Raw genomic sequence first — 12,354 nt, 5'->3', positions numbered from 1 at the left:
GCATATGCTCTCAGTATACATAAAAAGAGAAGATACATCAAGAATCATAAGGTACAACATTTAATGATGGTCATAGGGTACAAATCAGCAAGCAAATCGTATTAGGAAACAATCAATATAAATCGTAAGGATACAGCAACGTTACAGTCAAACAGTCGTAAATAGGAGGAGATGGGTGATAGGAACGATGAGAAGATTAATAGTAATAGCAATGCAGATTTAGTGAATAGTTTGACAGTGTTGAGGGGATTATTTGTTTGCTAAACAAATGAGTGATGGCGTTCGGGGAAAAACTGTTCTTGTGTCTACTTGTTCTAGTAGACCAGAGAGTAGTGCTGATCAATACTTAGAAAACTAGTGCGTTTACCAATGCCTGTGCCTTTTGGATCTTCTCTATCTGGCTTTTAAGAAGTACATCGCCCAGTCCTGCACGTAAACCAGAAGTACATCTCAAAATGAATCATTCGTTTGCCCCACTATGTTACCGTGTTTATTTTAATCTCATATCCGCTCCGCCCATCCAAATATAAAGAGGCAACAGAAGGACGGTATCCTTGTTTTGCCTATAAGCATCGTACCACAAAAGTTATCAAGGAGCCAGAGAGAAAAACAAACAGGTAAGGGAGGAATTTATATATTCACAGTGTTAAATCTTTTCAATTTTGCGCCTGGGATTGCTTGAGTGGAGCTATGCTTATGAAAGAAAATGATTCGATTCAGCTCTTCTCTGTTGTGTAGACAAAGTTTGGTGTTTTTCTTGGGAGGGGAGAGAAACACTGTTTGTGGGGGTTTTTTTGGGCTACCTTGGCCTGAGTATTCCTGTATCACTATGGATGAGGCCAGGAAATAGAAAAAGTTTACCAATAGTACCCTAGTAGTGACCGATGGGGATTTCGAAGTCCTAGGTATTTTAGAGAGCTTCATTTTCTTCCATCATTCCACACGGACTTCTTTGAGGAAGGATTGCAAAAGTTGTGGACTCGCCCAAGGTGCCAAGTTGTACTTCAACCCCGCAGTGAAATAAGTTTTAAGCATTTTCAGGTTTACTTACTGCTTTGGGTATTTATTTCGTTTCTCACAAGCTATCTCCATCTCGTGAAAGTTCTGCATTTTGGGGAAACGAGGCAACCGGGACGTTACATGAAGTGCTATAATACTGGGTCTGGCTCACTTCATACATTTGCAACTGTTGCTTTCATTCCTTATGATTTATATTGATATACTGACCATCAATTGTGTTGTAAATGTTGTACCTTGATGAACGTATCTTTTCTTTTATGTACACTGAGAGCATATGCACCAAGACAAATTCCTTGTGTGTCCAATCACACCTGGCCAATAAAATTCTATTCTATTCTATTCTATATTTTTCTCTAATTTGCATAGGGAAAAAAGGTACACCTGCCTAGGGAACAAAGAGCCATCTCTCATCTCCTCAAAGACACCCCTCTTTTTCAACCTGTAGGCATAGCTACTACCTTAGCGCTCATTCTAATTGCTTCCTGCGAGCTATGATCTATCCTTTTAAATTTGCATGTTGTGGACCTTCGCAGCACAGAGTGTTTGTTCTAGTTAAAGATATCTTGAAACAAGATATAGTCACTGAGTGTGTTAATTGTTTAAAAGATCCATCAGCTGCTGTTTTATGTGGGGGGGGGAAAAAGCCCAGCACTGGGCCTGATGCACCCAAATCCTCATTTGTGCAAAATAGTCCAAACTTTAAAGAGAAGAATTAAAACTAAACACCGACACCATTTGAATAATTCATAATGGCACAAAATGGCTGTCTATAGCCAAATGCGAGATACCTCCATTCTAGACTAGAATTAAAGGAAGGTGCAAGAAGTTTAAAAAACAACAACACCCCTGCTTTGCTCCCTGTTAGGGGTCTTTAAAAATGTATTTGAAAATATTACAAGCAAGGTATTAAAAACGGCAGTACCAATAGGAAAAAAATATTGATAAATGGCAGTTATATAGAGAAGAGCCTCTGGTGGCCTCTGGTGGCTCAGCAGACTAAGTCTGTATGTTATTAACACAGCTGCTTGCAATTACTGCAAGTTCTAGTCCCACAAGGCCCAAGGTTGACTCAGCCTTCCATCCTTTATAAGGTAGGTAAAATGAGGACCCAGATTGTTGGGGGCAATAAAAGTTGACTTTGTATATAATATACAAATGGTTGAAGACTATTGCTTGACATAGTGTAAGCCGCCCTGAGTCTTCGGAGAAGGGCGGGATATAAATGCAAAAAAACCCAAAAAAAACCTCCCAGAATTCTGTGAGTTGAAGTCCTCCAGGCATAAAGTTGCCAAGGTTGGAGACCCCTGTTCTAGATACACTATGATGACTCAAAGAAAGCTAACCAATGAAAAAAGATTATACCAGGGGTCTCCAACCTTGGTCCCTTTAAGACTTGTGGACTTCAACTCCCAGAGCAAAGCTGGCTGAAGGACTCTGGGAGTTGAAGTCCACAAGTCTTAAAGGGACCAAGATTGGAGACCTCTGGATTATACAATAGTACCGTGTTTCCCCAAAAATAAAACCTATCCTGAAAATAAGCCCTAGCTTGATTTGTACAGGTGTGCCCAATATAAGCCCTACCCCCCTAAATAAGCCCTAGTTAAGACCCCGCCCACTCCATTGCACCTGGTTGCATAAGGTGGGGCAAGGCACACAGGTAAAAATCAAGCTAGGTTGGGGATGGGGGAGGAACTGCTTACCTTCAGTTGCAGCCAGGCCTTGCACACCAAGACACATGCCTTGCCTTGCCAGCCCACTTCTTCTGTGGCCGCTTGCCGCTGCTTGCATGCGTCACCCCCCGACCTTCGTTTCGCCATCAGAGTTCATTTCTCAGCTGCAGAAGCCTTCCCTGAAGGCCCCTGATTGTGATACGACAGTTGGGGGCACCGCCCACGAGCAGTAGCAAGTGGCAACAGAAGTGGGCCAGCAGTAGCCACACGGGCTCGTGCTGGGTGGGACTGTCGGTGCCACCACCTTGAGGTGAGACAGTGGAAGGCATTCCCCGAAAATAAGACCTAATGCCTCTTTTGGAGGGGGAAAAAAAAAAAAAGACCGGGTCTTATTTGCAAGGAAACATGAGTACTGATGGGATTATAAAATTTATTGAGTCTTTAGGTTCATCGTAAAATTCAGCATTCCTTTCAATTCTTGAAGGATCCTATGAAAAAAAGAAAAACCGCTAGCCAACTCACGATTCACCAGTTTCACGAGCTGGCCTCCAAGTTTCCCGTTGTTCATTTGCCATATTAATTCTCTCTTGCTTTTTCTTCCTAACAAATTTCTAACCTGAAGAAATTCGTTGTTGGAACATTTATTTCTGTGCAAACCACAAAAAGGTCTCTACTCACAGAAAAAAAAAAATGAAGTATCTTCTGTTTTTCACTGCTTTGATCGCAACAGGTAAGTCCAATAAATACTTGGAACATAGCCTCTGGGCCGGGTGGGCAGAAGGCAAAGTATGATGAAATTGTAATCTGCTGTAATTTGGAGATTATTGATTGATTAACATTAAAATGATGTGGGGATCCTTGGTGTTCTCTGAGCTTGCTGGTTTTCTTACAGATGTTTCATTACCCTGATAAAGTGCCTGATGGTGTTACCTAGCTGGGTAATGAGCGACCAGTGTATTAGCAATAGCAGTAGCACTTAGACTAATATCCCGCTTCTCAGTGCTTTTCAGCCCTCTCTTAGTGGTTTACAGAGTCAGCCTCTTGCCCCCAACAATCTGGGTCCTCATTTTACCCACCTCGGAAGGATGGAAGGCTGAGTCAACCTTGACCCTGGTGAGATTCGATCTGCCAAACTGCTGGCAGCCGGTGATCAGCAGAAGTAGCCTGCAGTACTGCACTCTAACCACTGCGCCACAGCAGCTCATTGATGCATAATTGATGCATAAACCATGATTAGGACAAGTTTTTACAGGGTCAGAGAGGGTGCAACTGGTCACCATTCCTTGGAAAAAAGAATTAGATCAGAAAGCATAAATAAATAAATAGACAGACAGACAGACAGATAGTGATGCTGTCCAATTCAAAATTATTGCTATTTTCTTCTTCTTTTTTTCCCCCACCCCAAAAACAGCAAATGCCCTGACCTGCCAGTGTTCTACGTGTGAGAAAGAAACTTGTACAGTTGAAACAGGGAAATGTTATTCAATCGAGAAGGAAATCGTTACTGGTAAATGCTGATACTTCCTATTTGCTTTTCTGAATAACTACTTCTAGGAACTTTCTCAACTGAAAGAGAGGGAAAGAGGGAGGGAAAGAGGAAGAAAGGAGAGGAGAGGAGAGAAAGAGAAAAAGGAAAAGAGAGGGAGAGGGAGAGGAGAGGAGAGGAGTGGAGAGGAGAGAGGGAGGGAGGGAGGAAGGAAGGAAGATGGGAAACAGAAGAGAAAGGAAGAGAGGAGAAGGAAAGGCGTTTGGCCAGTCTCCTGGAAAAGTCTCGTTTTGGATGGTGTTTAAGCATCATGGCCAGAAAAATGTGGCTGAAAATGTCCTTGAGCTTGCCTTTCCATAATGCCAGGAGATTGTGAAAATTTATAGCACGTTTAATTGTTGGGGAACTCATCCCGGTCTCTTTAGACCTAAAAGAGGAAGAAGTCACAGGATTCTAACCCCACACTGGGACTCTACTGAGAAGTATCAATTGTGGGAAGCCCCCACCACGCTCCTAGGAGAATGGAATATTTTGGGGAATATTAAAAGAGGAGAATGCTATATTTCCCCAAAGGAGAAATGGAACTTCCTACATAGTAAAACAGCCTCCAGCAGATGGAAGGAAGTCTTTAGAAATGGATATTTGTGCCCATTAAGAAATCCAGGCCAATCCATTCATAAACAAAATACCTTTAGCTCAAATGAAGGGATTAAAGAAGGACAAGATATGATCTTAACCTCATTCATTGAGAAAAACTGGAAACAATTCTGGCCCATTAAGAAAAGCAAGCTAGAGGCAGCAGATAAGGGGATAAAATTAATTACATCTCTTTGACAGGATTAAGCCAAAGGAAGCTGGTGCTTTAGACCCATTTACTAGCCTTTTAAGGGAAGCTCAGTGGCTAAGACACTGAGCTTGTCGATCTTCAGCGGTTCAAATCCCTAGCGCCGTGTAACAGGGTGAGCTCCCATTCCTTGTCCCAGCTTCTGCCAACCTAGCAATTTGAAAGCACGTAAAAATGCAAGTAAAAAATAGGAACCGCCTTTGGTGGGAAGGGAACAGCGTTCCGTGTGCCTTTGGTGTTGAGTCATGCCGGCCACGTGACCATGGAGACATCTTCGGACAGCGCTGGCTTTTCGGCTTTGAAACGGAGATGAGCACCGCCCCCTAGAGTCCAGAATGACTAGCACTGTGATGGAGAACCTATGGCACACATGCCACAGGTGGCACATGTAGCCATATCAGTGGGCACGCGAGCTCAGCTCCAGCATATGCATACTGAGTTTCAGGCCTTCTGGGCCCACCAGAAGTAGGGAAACAGGTCACGGTTGTCCCAAAGGTACTTTTCAAAAGTTAATTGGCTTTTCTTGGCTTTTCTCCCTGAAAACATTTTTTATTATTATTTGCATTTATATCCCGCCCTTCTCCGAAGACTCAGGGCGGCTTACACTATGTCAAGCAATAGTCTTCATCCTATTTATATATTATATACAAAGTCAACTTATTGCCCCCAACAATCTGGGTCCTCATTTTACCTACCTTATAAAGGATGGAAGGCTGAGTCAACCTTGGGCCTGGTGGGACTAGAACTTACAGTAATTGCAAGCAGCTGTGTTAATAACAGACTGTCTTACCAGTCTGAGCCACAGAGGCCCTTCTTTCCCTCCTTCCCTCCCTCCCTCCCGCCATTCACCTACCTTTCCCGCTCCCTCCCTGACCCTCCCTTCCTCCTTCCTTCCTCTTCCTTCCTCCCTCCTCCCTTCACCCACCTCCTTCCTTCCTTCCCTCCCTCCTCCTTCCTCCTTCCTTCCTTCCCTCCCTCCTCCCTCCTCCCTCCTCCCTCCCTTCCTCCTTCCTTCCTCCTCCCTGACCTTCCTTCCTCCTTCCTTCCTTGCTCCCTCTCTCCTCCCTTCACCCACCTCCTTCCTTCCTCCTCCCTGACCTTCCCTCCCTTCCTCGTTCCTGCCCTCCATCCTCCCTCCTCCTCCCTCCCTCCCTCCCTTCACCCACCTCCTTCCTTTTTTTAAAATTTGAATTTATATCCCGCCCTTCTCCGAAGACTCAGGGCGGCTTACACTATGTCAAGCAATAGTCTTCATCCATTTGTATATTATATACAAAGTCAACTTATTGCCCCCAACAATCTGGGTCCTCATTTTACCTACCTTATAAAGGATGGAAGGCTGAGTCAACCTTGGGCCTGGTGGGACTAGAACCTGCAGTAATTGCAAGCAGCTGCTGTTAATAACAGACTGTCTTAGCAGTCTGAGCCACCAGAGCTTCTCATCCAAGGAGCTTTTTCGAGAAACGTTTTCAAGGGGGAAAAAACCCAAGAAAGTCCAGTGGCCATTTGTAAAAGACCCTGGGGATTGCTGAGCGGTGCTTTTAACGAACGCCAACAGTTGTCTTTTCCGCTCCTTTGTAACGCAGTTTTCCTCCCCTTTCTCTGCAGGGAAAGTCAAGCCACCTAAAGTAACAATTAAAGGCTGCCAGGACGACAAAAAGGATCCAAATTTCTGCAAACAAGGGTTTATCCTCATGTCCTCTGATCAGGATTTTTATCTGATGAGCAACATTACATGCTGTGACAAAGATTCGTGCAATAAAGATATCAATGCAAGTAGGTGGCATTGTTGTTGGTTTGTTTTTTAAAAATCTGCTTTTATTTGCATTCCCCCCCTCCCCACCGATTCTTTTTTTTAAAAAATAAATAATTTTTATTGTAGTTTTTCTTTTCCATAACTCTAATACATAGTCAAACGATTCCCATTTTATCCTGCCCACATTTTCATAGCAATCTTTCTGGATAGAATTCTTACTGCCTAGTTAGGTGACTGTATTTATAACAGGTAAACTCCCAAGGGACATCAGGCTTAAATGTCTAAATTGCCCATTAAAATGTCTGAACACAAGGGCCATCAATAGATTCAAATTCAATGTATTTATTATTATTTTATTTATTATTTATTATTTATTTATTTATTTATTTACATTTATATCCCGCCCTTCTCCGAAGACTCAGGGTGGCTTACAGTGTGTAAGGCAATAGTCTCATTCTATTTGTTCTATTTACAAAGTCAACTTATTGCCCCCCCCCAACAATCTGGGTCCTCATTTTACCTACCTTATAAAGGATGGAAGGCTGAGTCAACCTTGGACCTGGTGGGATTAGAACCTGCAGTAATTGCAGGCAGCTGTGTTTTAATAACAGGCTTCTTACAGCCTGAGCCACACCGCGGCCCTATAGCTAATGTAATTAGCTATAATCTTGAATGTAGGAAATATGACTTCTGCAATAGAGTAGTAAATGTCTGGAACACTCTACCTGATCCTGTTGTTAGTCACTCTAATCCTCAAACCTTTTACCTTAAACTGTCTACCGTGGACCTTTCCTGTTTCTTAAGAGGTCCCTAAGGGGGCGTGCATAAGCGCACCAGCGTGCCTACCATCCCTGTCCTACTGTTCCCGTTTATATGTAATCATTCTATGTGTTTATGGCTATGTTTTGCCTATTTATATCCTTTTATTAGTAGGGGCGCGGTGGCTCAGTGACTCGGGCGTGGTGGCTAAGACGCTGATCTTGTCGATCGAAAGGTTGACAGTTCAGCGGTTCGAATCCCTAGTGCCGCGTAACGGGGTGAGCTCCCGTGACTTGTCCCAGCTTCTGCCAACCTAGCAGTTTGAAAGCACGTAAAAAAAGTGCAAGTAGAAAAAATAGGGACCACCTTTGGTGGGAAGATAACAGCGTTCCGTGCATGTTTGGCGTTGAGTCATGCCGGCCACATGACCACGGAGACGTCTTCGGACAGCGCTGGCTCTTCGGCTTTGAAACGGAGATGAGCACCGCCCCCTATAGTCGGGAACGACTAGCACATATGTGCGAAGGGAACCTTTACCTTTATCTTATCCTTTTATTTGTGCCAATTTTTTCATGTGTCCATGTCTATGTCTTGTTGGAAGAAAACATCCATCTGGGTTCAGTTCCAAGTGGGGACAAAGACACTGGAAACATGGAGGCTGCTTGGACAGATGGTTTAATGGTGGTCAGGATCACATGGCTTGAGTTCCTGAACAGAAAAAGGGCTGAGATCCTGTGTGCTCCCTGGCTTTATGCTTTTTCTGAGCTTTGAACTTTCTGGGGCACAGGAAGAGTATCCTGATTGGTTGTCAAACTCTTAGCTAACATTGTAGGTTGTCCCTCAAGCTTGCCTGAGCCTTGCCATGTGGTGACTTTCTGTTCTATTGTGTTGCAAATGATGGTCATTGACAAAGGTGGGGGGGATTGAGTGAGCTTGGCTGAAGCCTTAATTGCCCATTGACAAAGGTGGGGAGAATGAGTGAGCTTAGCTGAGGCTTTTAATGGCCCATTGACAAAGGTGGGGGGGAGTCAGGAAGCTGCTTTGTCTTTAAAACATGTTTCTCCATTTCTCATCCAGGGAAATATATTCTGCCTTTTTAAATATTTTCTAAAATATTTCATTCTTCTAGGAGGGGAGTGGGTGCTAAATTCCTACAGTCTATACTGCTACTTGTTTCCTTGTACTTGTTGACACATAAATAAATTAATAACAACAACAGCAACAACCACCTCAGGAAATTAGACCTAAATGTCCATTCCATCCAAACCAGAGGTCACATCTCCAGCTGTTGATTCAGATTCAGAATAGGCACGGCTCCATTGTGCATGGAATGAATATCTGCCCTTCTACAAATTGTGGAGAGAGGTATCCCCAAAAACAGAACCGGATAAGTTTTCCCCTCTCAAATACCCCTGGGATAATTTTGCTCATGGAAGTAGCGCAGAAGGTTCAGCTCCATGCTAACGCATTGATATTTTAATTCTTCCAGCACTTAACAGGAATCTTCCCGTCAGTAATCTGGTGTGCCCATCATGCTTTGCTTTTGATAAGAAAATATGTGATGGCAAAACAATGAAGTGCAACAATCTCCAGAAGAAATGCTTCAATATCACCGGGACAGTCAAAACAGGTAAATCCGAAACATCACATAGATTCATTACACTTTAATCCAGACTCTCATCCCAAAAGCTTTACCTGCTTCTAACGGACTCGACTTAACCACAGTTGCGAGCAGAATTTCTATTGCCAAGCAAGCTGGTCGTTAAATGAGGCGCGCCCAATTTTATGACTGTGTTTGCCACAGCTGTTAAGGGCTCTGGGCCTCTGTGGCTCAGACTGCTAGTGCAGTCTGTTATTAACAGCAGCTGCCTGCAATTACTGCAGGTTCAAATCCCACCAGGCCCAAGGTTGACTCAGCCTTTCATCCTTTATAAGGTAGGTAAAATGAGGACCCAGACTGTTGGGGGCAATAAGTTGACTTTGTATATAAATATACAAATAGAATGAGACTATTGCCTTACACACTGTATAAGCCGCCCTGAGTCTTCGGAGAAGGGCGGGATATAAATGCAATTTTAAAAAAAAAAGGGATTTCACTGCAGTTGTGAAGTAAATCAAATGGTCATTCAGTGACACTGGCGTCCCCCATTGACTTGGCTTGTCGGACGCCTTCGGGGGGAAGGTCGCAAGTGGCCCTCATGTGACCGCACGACACTGCAACTCTCCTAAATATTTGCCCGTTGCCACGCACCCAAATCGTGCCCATGGAGACGCTGTGACAGGAGTTATGTCCCTTTTTTACGGTGCCGCTGTAGCTTTGAACGGTCTCTAAGCGAATGGTTGTAAGTTGAGAACTGCCTGTCGGAGAAGGAGAAACGATCCCTTAGTCTAAGCCAGGGGTGTCAAACTATTTATTTATTTATTTATCGTTTAAATTTCTATACCGCCCTTCTCCCAAAGGACTCGGGGCGGTTTACAGCCAAAGATAAAACAATTGATACAAAAATTAAAACCAGTTTAAAAAGAGAAAAACCCATAAAAACCCCATTTAAAAAAAACCATTAGGCCAGTCCTGCAGGATGGAACAGAAATGTTTTCAGCTCACGTCGAAAGGTCCGGAGATCAGGGAGTTGGCGGATACCTGGTGGTAGCTCGTTCCAGAGGGCTGGTGCCCCCACAGAGAAGGCCCTCCCCCTGGGTGTCGCCAGCCAACATTGTCTGGCTGACAGCACCCTGAGGAGACCCTCCCTATGGGAGCGCACTGGTCGATGGGAGGTCGCTGGTAGCAGCAGGCGGTCCCGTAAATAACCCGGTCCTATGCCATGGAGCGCTTTAAAGGTGGTAACCAACACCTTGAATCGCACCCGATTTAGATGTCTTCGAGGGCCGGATCAGCAATGTAGTTCTCCGCGGGCTGGGGTGGGGGTGGGGGGGAGCGGGAAGGGAAAATGGGACAGATGCAGCACCCTGCTGGCTGGGGGATTCTGGGAGTTGAAGTCCCCAAAGTCTTAAAGTGGCCAAAGTTGGAGAGTCCCCTGGTTTACAGAGTCAGCATATTGCCTGCAATAATCTGGGCCGTTATTTTACCAACCACGGAAGGATGGAAGGCTGAGTCAACCTTGAGCCGGTGAGAATCGAACTGCCGGCAGTTGGCAGAATCAGCCTGCAATACTGCTTTCTAACCACTGCGCCACCAAGGCTCAGATAAAATGTGCAGACATCCCGTTGGTTTTACTATCCATTCATTGATTTAGATAGGTGCCAAATCAAACAAGTCAAGCTCTGAGGCTAATAATAATAATAATAATAATAATAATAATAATAATAATAATAATAATAATAATAATAATAATAATAATAATAATAATAATAATAATAATAATAATAACACATTCGCTCAGTGAATGCCAGTGAAAATGGCAGGGGATGTGGGAGAGGGGATGTGGGACAGTTGAGCCAAATTCAGCATCGCTCCTGGGGAGAAAAACATGCTAATCCTAGTCCCCACCACCCCATATCCTTTCGTTTCACAGGTTCTGATAAAGTTCAAGATTTTAATGCCAGGGGATGTGCGGTTGAAAACACCATCTACAAAAAAAATATCACCCTATCCTTTGACGGCGCATCTTACGAACTTGAAAATGTCCAAGTTGGTGAAGCCAAAAGTGGTGCCAGCCAGATTTCCAGTTGCCTATCTTTTGCTATCCTTCTGCCCAGTGTCTTTTGGTTCCTACTGGACAGCTCCCTGTATTAACCCCCAACCTGCCAATGTCCTCTCTACTCAAATGGGGGAAATCTCCCATTGAATTCTACCAAAGAAGACATGAATCCGAGAAGTTTTGGCTTCAGCTATTGCTGGGGTCCATGTGTCTCTCAATTGCTGGCTTTGAGTGTCTTTCTCTCTCTCTCTCTCTCTCTCTCTCTCTCTCTCTCTCTCTCTCTCTCTCTCTCTCTCTCTCGTCTTTGTTCAGTAAAAAGGGATTTTAATGTATCTAATTAATGCATATCTTAAATAAGAATAGAAATGAATATTGGTGTTAAGGATACCACGCAAGTAAAGGCATCCCAACGATACAGATATTGTTTCGTTTAATGAGCTTAAGATTGGAGTAGATTAATTGGTTTAAATAATTAAGCTTCCAACGATTGAGGTAAGGCTACAGTCATCATACTGAAGAACAAAAATACATATTGATGTGGATTTTTTTTGTCTGATGATGTATGATTCCCATCTAAGGGGCACCCTTGTGTGTGTGTGTGTGTGACAGTGTAATGGAATGCCTCTTGTAAGACAATGCCTGCCGTCTTTCATTGTTTCTTACATTTAAAAAAAAACACAACTCAAAATAAATGTGTCTGGCAATTATTATTATTTTTTTCAAAAACAAATTAGCAAACTGTTCAGAAGTAAATATTGCTAAATCAATGGGATCTATTTTCATATACCGTATATACTCGAATATAAGCCGATCCGAGTATAAGCCGAGGTCCCCAATTTTACCCCAAAAACTGGGGTAAACTGGGGACTCGAGTATAAGCCGAGGGTGGGAAATGAGGCACCTAGGTTGGGGAAACCTCCTCCCTCAGCTGAGAAGGCTGGCGGCTCCCCGCCCGCCTCTCACTGCACCGCAAAATGTGAAAAAGAAAAAAAACTCACAGGTTCTGGAGAACCGGTAGCGGAAATTTTGAGTAGTTCGGCGAACCGGCAAATACCACCTCTGGCTGGTCCCAGAGTGGGGTGGGAATGGAGATTTTGCAGTATCCTTCCCCTGTTTTCCGTGGCCTGTTCGCCGTAGCCCATTTGGCGCTGCCCATTGGC

The 12,354-nt window shown here is 43.9% G+C and overlaps 1 protein-coding gene across 1 annotated transcript; it reads left to right on the top strand.

Moving 5' to 3' along the window:
- The first annotated feature begins 509 nt into the window (after positions 1–509).
- On the top strand, positions 510–11,609 carry LOC131204132 (phospholipase A2 inhibitor and Ly6/PLAUR domain-containing protein-like). Its single transcript, XM_058195031.1, has 6 exons — positions 510–617; positions 3,313–3,420; positions 4,102–4,197; positions 6,629–6,796; positions 9,025–9,165; positions 11,069–11,609. The coding sequence occupies exons 2-6, from the start codon at positions 3,381–3,383 to the stop codon at positions 11,287–11,289; spliced, it is 666 nt and encodes a 221-aa protein (XP_058051014.1). The 5' UTR covers positions 510–617; positions 3,313–3,380; the 3' UTR covers positions 11,290–11,609.
- Positions 11,610–12,354: the final 745 nt, after the last annotated feature.

The sequence above is a fragment of the Ahaetulla prasina genome, chromosome 10 (genome assembly GCF_028640845.1).
Source record: "Ahaetulla prasina isolate Xishuangbanna chromosome 10, ASM2864084v1, whole genome shotgun sequence".
In the NCBI taxonomy this organism is placed as follows: domain Eukaryota; kingdom Metazoa; phylum Chordata; class Lepidosauria; order Squamata; family Colubridae; genus Ahaetulla; species Ahaetulla prasina.
This window is presented reverse-complemented; position numbering and strand designations above follow the sequence as displayed.

Coding starts and splice junctions, on each gene's coding strand:
- LOC131204132 (XM_058195031.1), top strand. CDS start 3,381: ATGAAGTATCTTCTGTTTTTCACTGCTTTGATCGCAACAG. Junction 3,421..4,101: donor CACTGCTTTGATCGCAACAG/GTAAGTCCAATA, acceptor CCCCAAAAACAG/CAAATGCCCTGACCTGCCAG. Junction 9,166..11,068: donor CACCGGGACAGTCAAAACAG/GTAAATCCGAAA, acceptor TTCGTTTCACAG/GTTCTGATAAAGTTCAAGAT.